Source organism: Argiope bruennichi, chromosome 10 (assembly GCF_947563725.1).
Source record: "Argiope bruennichi chromosome 10, qqArgBrue1.1, whole genome shotgun sequence".
Taxonomy (NCBI): Eukaryota; Metazoa; Arthropoda; class Arachnida; order Araneae; family Araneidae; genus Argiope; species Argiope bruennichi.
In genome coordinates this window covers 84,899,285-84,907,708 of record NC_079160.1, presented here as the reverse complement: position 1 = coordinate 84,907,708, position 8,424 = coordinate 84,899,285, and the positions used below count along the sequence as shown (strand labels likewise).

Below are 8,424 nucleotides of genomic sequence, written 5' to 3'. Positions count from 1 at the left end.
AATAAAGCACTAAATCTTTTGGGGCGCAGACTTCTGTAAGCAATAAAACTTACAGCTTTATTTAATATAGTTTCTTTTTATTTACTTATTTTGTGCTGAAACAGCATCACGTTCCTATAAACGAAAATTTATAAGATATTAATCATCTTAATGATATGGCAGCAATAATTTATTTGGATAGCATTGTATTTCTTTTTCTTTAATGTAATAAATGATTTGGATGAAAACTAATTATTTCTGAATTTGAATAAAAGACTTAGTAATAAATACATTAAGCTGATCCTTCTTATTAGCAATAAAAGTTCAACAATTGTAATAAAAATGAAATGGTTCCTTGATTTAATTTTTAATATAATTTGATTAAGTAAAATATAACATTCAGTAAAAGTGCAGAATTGAGTGAAATTCTTAGACCTGACATTTAAAACAACAGGAAGATACTAGCTTGAAGGAAAAGGAAATTATTCAAAAGGAAACTAGGTTTTAAACTTGTTCAGATATGTAAATTTTTCAAAAATTTTCCATTCACGACTTAATTTAATAAAAACAATTATAGCATGCCATTGGCACAAACACCAAATAATTCAGAAATCGTGTTAGATAGAGATATTTGAAATAAATTTAGAACTTTGAAGAAAAGATTGACTCAGCTATAAGTCGTGGATTAAAGGAGGGAAGAGCAAGTAATCATAAAAAAAAGTGCATTATTCAATTTAGCAATCATTATTCGATTCAAGGTAGTAATAAAAAAATTGTATACTTTATTGACACACATACCACACAATTCATAATTGGATGAAACGAAAACAAAAATTAATACAGCAAATTATACAAACAAGCACCAACCAATCAGCAAGTCATAGTTTGGATAACGGATGTAACAACGCAATCCCAGAACAAAAACATACATCTGAAACACCAATCACTAGGTAATTAACAAATTAATATTTGATAGAAAAGAAATAACACTTTCAGTACATTAAAGAAAAAAAAGCAAATAAACAACAATTCACATTTAAATTAAATAATTAATCAACAAGTAATAGATTGATTAATTCATTTCTTCGCAAAAACAGACATGTAATTCACTAATCATGATTAAATATAATTAACTAGTCCTGATATGATAGAAGTTAATAACAAAACAGCATAAAAATATGCCTTTTATTACTCATAAGTGGATTTTGTTGAATGAAATTGAGAAAAATGATCATTGTAGAAAAAACTAACAGGTAACTGAAAATAATACTAAACGTATAAATATCAAAAGTGAAAATGTTATTAACAAGTCAGAAGAAACTGCTTTTGCAGGGTGCAAATATGCTTAAATGTGGAACTTTTTACATGCTCTTTTGAATTGTACCGATGATTATACATTTATGCCATTGTAAAGAAATCCCTCAACTGACACTTCAAAATATACTATATGTAAATTTTTCGCATTTCGCTCAGTACTTTTTGTCTTTAATTCATGGGTAATGATTTTTTTGGGGTGGGTGGGGGGAGGGACAAAATATAACAACTTTCTTACATTATAGAAATAAACGATAAATAATTCTTAATTCTCGACCAAAATGGATAATGAAAATTTCCGGGGGGGGGGGGGTTCTTAATTTCCAAAATGAGATTTTTTAGCTAATTTGATCTCTAAAATAAACTTGCAATTATAAATATGAACTTTTGATTGAAAGTGATCTTTAAGAGAATTACTACAATGACACCACTTTAAAACTGAAAGGATTTTAGACAAATTAGTAAGAAATTAAACTAGTTCATTTTAATTTATAAGTAATTTTTAAAAATTCTAAAACTTTTAGATACAAATAATAATTAAATACAATCGATAAATATTTTAATACAAAATTTGCCTTATTGAATTATAAGTCAATCAGTCACTGAGGAGATAAAAGGGCTCGACTTAAATGGGCAAAATTGAAAACACGATTAGAAAAATATAAGTACGTTCGAGAACATCGCTTTTGGAGATTAAAAAATTAAAATCAATCACAATGGAAAAAAAAAAAAAAAAAAAAGCCCTTGAAACTTTGGAACTCACTGGTTACCTGTTTGATATTCAGGTCCTGGTCTAGACATGATTAAAAACAATTAAGGTACAAAAAGAACAAAGATTATCATATTTGTTTTTGAGATCATTCTTTAATTTATAAGTAATGATTTCATTGGTTGAAGATGAAAACATTAACTCTTCTCTGACTCTAAAAAGAAAAGAAAAAAAGGCAAGGAATTAAAAGATTTATAAAACAATAAAACTGACTGAAAAGTTGCAACAAATGAAGCAGTGAATAAAATGAAACATTTTGTATTAATCTATACTTATAATAAAGCTCAATGTGTGTGTGTGTGTGTGTGTGTGTGTGTTGACGCTCTACAGGCCAGACCATTCAGCCTACAGCTACCAAATTTGGCACGTGTATACCTTGGAGGCCGGGAATGTGCACCTCGGGGTTATTTGTTCGAATTTTTAATTAGAATTTTATTTATTTAAAAATTAAGGTAAATGTTGGCGTTCTTCTGCTATAACTTCCGAAAATATTACCTCACAAAAAAGATTTTTACATCACGTTAAAGATCAAAAATTTATCTTTTAAATTATATCAATGTTTTGACCTTAAAATTAAGTTTCTTTTTTTAATGAATTTTTAAATGCATATTTTAACTATATTTTTCAACAATTTTTTTCGTACAAAATAAAAATAAAATTTAAGCTGCACGAGCACGTTTCGCATTCATGCGAAAAAATTAGCTTTTTTCAAAGTGTTGCCATCACATTGATTAAAGCTCCAATTAAAAATAAATTGAATCTTTTTGGAAATGAAATCTGCAAAAATATAATTTTCAGCACGTGTCTGTAGGAAATGAAACAAATATAAAATATTATTTTTTCTAAAAAATAAATTCAAGAAAAATTATTTTATGATCTTTTACACTATCTATATTATTAATCCAATAAATCAATTTTATTTTAAGACAAGTTTTGTTTAATATGAATAGGATATCCATTCAAATCAGGGCCACACAGCTAATTTGTAAACCTTTAATAAGACACAGATCTGCTAAAATGGTCTAAATGGAAGATGATTATATTTTATGTAACTTGATTCAATAAATGCTCTAATAAATAACGAATTTTTGATTTTACATAAAGCTTCTGCTGTGGAAATCACGTTTAACAAAATGTTCTTGAAACACTAATATTTTAAATAAAAAGAGTTAATTTCCAATCAACTAAATCAATCACTTAAACTGCCTGATTTACGAAAATTTGAATATCACTATTCAATAAAAAAAGGATAATTTTAGATTTTCCATCGATCGTTTGAAAATAATACGCCAATCTGCGCGCAGGATTCTCAAAATTAATTGGCCTAAGATTCTGAAAATGTTGAATTTTTCTAAACTTTTAACATTCAAAACTTCATAAATCAGTCTTAGTTGATTGTGGAAAATAGAAACATTCATTCATTTATTTGAAATTTGGTGTGTCCAGAATATTTCTCAGAATATGATACCTTATTGCATTAAATTTAGACTTCCTAATTTTTGAAATATATTTATAGGCTGGAACAAAATATTATTATTGATTTCATTTCAATCCTTTTGAAAGCAAAACTAAAAACTGAATTTTATGCTGAATCTGAGAAATGTTTGTTGAATTATTTTTTGAGATATTACATAAATTATGAAAAATATTTTGTAGTTCACATAAGACTTAAATACCGAGCGATTCTGTTTGCAATACTCATATTCAATAATAATAATAATAAATAAATAACAATAAAGATGATAAATAAATGGTTTTATTTAAAATACCTTTATATTAATTGCAATTTCCTCATTTCCACTTTAAATTAAAATTGAAGTTTTACCGGATATGACAACAAATTAGCAAAATATATATAGTAAATTGAACAAAACGATTTAAACAACAGTATAAGTTTGGTATGACTATCAAAATTTGAAGATTAAAAATGTTTTCTTTGAGAATTTATTAAGAGACCAGTTACTTAAAATATTTAATTGAAAATTGTAGCGAGCGGTAATACTTTCAAACCGGCTGCTCGCCAAAGGCGGCTAGTATGTAATAAATTATTACTCAATTCGGAATTTTATGGAGACTTCCTTCAAATTAACTTCATATCATGAGGAAACTTTAGTTTCAATATCATTCTGTTATAAATTATATAAAATGTGACACTAATTCAGTGGCGTAAAAAAGATAAATGACACCCGAGGCATTATGTGAACTTTTCGCTCCGATTCATAATCAAATTCTGATTATTAATAAGCAACAACAAGTATAAAGTTACTTTTTCGTTTTTAAGAAGAGAAATACATGTAATGAAATTCTATCTCTATGGTATCATTCAAAACTTGCATCCCAGGATTTCCATATCCTCTTGCTCCCCTGACCCCCTGAATTTATTCCGAAAGTCCAAATTTATTGAGACGGCTTAAAATAAATTATTTTTTTATAAATTATAATACATTTTCGTAAAGCATTTTGAAGAGTTTATGATATAAAAATTTTATGTTTCCTGACATTAAATATTTAAAATACATCTTGATTTTTGGATTTTCTTTAATAAACTTTTAAAATGTTTTATACATAAGCGTAGTAATACATAAGTGTATATGTTATGATCTGAGAGAAATATAAGTTTTGCTTGAAAATGTGAAAGTAAAAATACGGATGTATTTATGAGTACTTTATTTTATTTTTATTTTATTTATCAGGCTTCTATTTTATTTGCCTTAGTTTTGTCTCAGACACTAACTAAGCCGGGTTGTGAGAAATTTATACAATTAAAAAGAACTCTTAAACATAAAAAATGAGTCAATCGCTGTTTTTGAAAACTTGAATTTTTGCAGGTGTGCTCGTTTTCAAAATGAGTATTTTCGTATTAAAAAGAGGATTTTGTTGGATTAGGAATTTTATTCTACGTGGAAAGAAAATTTTAAAAAAATGAATTATGACACAAAAGCAAACATAAAAAAAATGATTTCAGAATTAACAAAATAAGTTATTGCCAAGAAATTAAGGAATAACGAAAAAGAAAAATTTTAAGTCTATCATTTTTGAAGAGCAAATAAACAAATAATAATAATAATGAGTGTTTGTTTATATATATATATATATATATATATATATATATATATATATATATATATATATATATATAATTTGATCCAAACAAAGAAAATTTAATGCCAAAAACTTCAAAACTAATAACAATTAGTTACTGGTAAACTGCTTCAAGTAAACGGAACTCTGATTCTGTAATTAATGCCAATATTTTTGAAAGACAGAAAAAAAAATTGGAACCTTTCTTATGAAAATTTAGTTTTATTTATTTGATTTGAAATTACATTCATAACTCAGAAAGTTATGAGAAATGTTAAAAAGATATTCATATAAAAAGAGCAAATTATTTACTAATATATTTTGTAAGATATTTAACTCAGAAAATATAAGAAATAAAAGAAATTTACCTTTCAGTTTTCGCAATACAGACGGTACAAGGCTTCTGCAGCTAGTTTTCCGTTCGAATTCATCAATAATCTCCACTCGGAGTTTTTCATTTCTTTGCCGTGTTTTACTATGAAGCTCATTACAACTTCTTTCATTTCATTATCGCCATAATTATCAGCCAACAACAGTGCTTCGCACGCATTGCATGGGGAAAGATTATTCTTCAAATACAGAGAACACAAATTCTTCAGATTCAGGATGGCATATTTGTTCGCCGCTTCATACAATTTATAGGCGCTCTCCCATGTTAAAACTTCCACATTTGAAGCATAAATGTAACCAAGCATTCGGATTAGTGTATCGTCATCCAGCTCTTCCATATCGACGCAGTCATTCTCTTCTTCGTTCACCTTGCTCGAAAAAATTGTTTGAAATACAGAAGACAAAGCAGAAAGAACAATTTTATGGGCAGGAAATGTCCCTGTTCGTGTCTTTAACTGAACGTCGCATAGCAACTTTTCTACGTAAAAGGATTTTAAGGTGTCAATCAATGAGATCGCAGGAGATACCATATCGTTATTAGTCAGATCGGTTTTGTCAGGCTCGGAGTTTTCAGAACTGGAACTTCCGTAACTAATTTCTTCGAGCGTTATTCCTTTTGAAAAGAAACATTCCCAATCCATTGACAAAATGTCTTTTGGCAGAAGCAATTGTTTCATTCCCACAAACATTTCTTTAGTCAAAGGGAATGTAAATTCGGTACTTTCATGGAGATTAGAATAACAAATGCTCTCTTGATTGCATTGTTTTTTCTTTCCATCTGGCAAGACGAGGTATAATCGTAAATTGCAGCACAGAATGGTTTCATCTTGAAGAGACAGTGCGCAACGAACAATTTTGTCGCAATTTTTATCTTCTGTCACAAATAGTTCAACAGACATCAACGGTTCATTATTCGTAGGTGACTTAACAATATACTTGCATTTCTTCTCTAATTCAAGAGTACTGAAATTTTTCAGGTACCACAAGAAGGATATCTTCTCGACTCCAAAACGAGTGCGAGCGAAACATTGGCCATCTTGTGACATGACATCACCTTTTATCCACATTTTGCATCGTGCCGTTAAAGTATCATTAGGAAGAAAGATATATCGACGTGTATTAAAGACTTCTTTTGTCTTAGCGAATGATCGACATCCATACCCTTTATCTTTTTTAAAAGCGTGATCAATGCAGAAAGCCGCAAGTGACAAACCATTTTTATCTAAGAAATCAAGCTGAATTTTCACATTTATAGGTGCTTCAGTACTATCATCTTTCTGTCTATAAAGATAAAAGTTGATGTTTCTGTTAATGTCTTTCTGTCCAGCTGGATAAATATTTAAATGCCATGTGGTTTTGCCCATCGCATCTATTACGAACGGCGGACTGGAAATTTTAAAGTCCTCTCTTAACTTTTCTGACCATCCAACCAAATTTTCTATTTTCCACGTTATAGTAAAACATTTTTCTTCAAGTGCCATTTCCTTTTGTATTGATTTTGTTGTACGTAATTAAAGTTCTAGGCTGCAGCTCGATAACGAAACGAAAAATAAATGAACGTGGAATATCGAGCGTGATGGAATAATTCTACTCAGAGCTATTACTCGCAAACACTGGGGTTGAGAATGTGAAATACCCAGTTTTGAATCACTCGTTTAGTCCAGATGTAAATGAATTCTCATTTCAATGAATTTAGTTGGTAATACTTCGATTTTGATAAGAAATCCTTTTAAAATCAGGTTCTAATAATGTTTTGTAAAAAATTTTTAGACCATTTGAAATAAAAATCAAAATCAATGATCCTAGATGAAATTAATGCAATAGCTCTCCATCTGCTGTGAAAGCTACAAAGTCTCCCTCTTCAAATGTAGAAAAGATGGAATGTAGGTCCTACGAACTTGGTCATTGGTTGCTATTTTCTGGTGCATAAAAATATGCCATCAGTGTTCTTCAGAAAGGTGACCATCTTCTTCAGAGGGTCTCTAAACTAGCCAATGGACATTTCGTTTAGCTCCTCCCAGCTGAAAAAGACTCTCCACCTCTTACAGGGGAAAAGATACCCTCTTCCTCTCGATCCCTTGGGACCTGCTGGAATCCATCGCTGGTTGGTCACTACTAGGAATCTAACATTCCTAACCCTTTGAATTTAGAACCTGGTGCTGAGAAATTCTCCATCAGAAAAAGAAAATTGATTTTTCTTCTCCCTTTGTTTAAGAGACCACTGGTTTCGGTTTTATCGTAATTTCGTTTTTATCATATTTAATATAAAAATGAAACTAAATGTTGGCGAGTTACAAAATAGACCAATGAATTTAGAACCGCCGAATTTGGCCCATGCGTACTCCAAATTACAGAAGCATGCACTTCGGATCGCATGTCAGAAATTTTCATTCAAAATTTAATTAGTTTTTAATTTTTTTAGCCAAACATTTATATTTCTAATAGTTTTGTCTAAGCAATTGCTGGACGTTTATTCTAATTTTTTTTTCTAATTATTGTCTTGCGGTCAACAGTTTTCATAACGAGAGTTGAATATCCTTTGCACAGACACGAAATAGAGAAAAATAAGCAGGGAATAGAGGTGACATTTCCCATTTATATAATAAATTGGAAACATTTCACGAACCCTTCAGTGGCAAATTTTTTTTTATTTTTAAATAAGAGTTAAATACACTAAAATGACTTATTTTAAACGAAACAAAAATGACTTAAGATGCCGCATCTATTATGGCATCGTGTGTCGACAGAGAAGCGGATCATGAAGAATCTGTCACTATTGGAGCCTTTAAATACATCATTTTATTTACAGTTATTGTTGATAGTTCCAAATAACTAAAACATATATTGATCCTGTTCGAATCAGTTAATTTGAGATCACGCTCGAAAACTGG

General features: G+C 29.3%; 1 protein-coding gene across 1 annotated transcript; it reads right to left on the bottom strand.

Moving 5' to 3' along the window:
- Positions 1–1,895: 1,895 nt before the first annotated feature.
- LOC129988866 (protein maternal effect lethal 26-like) lies at positions 1,896–7,851 on the bottom strand. The gene is made up of 2 exons (XM_056097141.1): positions 5,512–7,851; positions 1,896–2,216 (listed from the first exon to the last, which is right to left on the bottom strand). The coding sequence occupies exon 1, from the start codon at positions 7,012–7,014 to the stop codon at positions 5,515–5,517; it is 1,500 nt and encodes a 499-aa protein (XP_055953116.1). The 5' UTR covers positions 7,015–7,851; the 3' UTR covers positions 1,896–2,216; positions 5,512–5,514.
- Between the last annotated feature and the right edge of the window lie 573 nt (positions 7,852–8,424).

Excerpts from the sequence above, each read along its gene's own strand:
- LOC129988866 (XM_056097141.1), bottom strand. The coding sequence starts at position 7,014 with ATGGCACTTGAAGAAAAATGTTTTACTATAACGTGGAAAATAGAAAAT.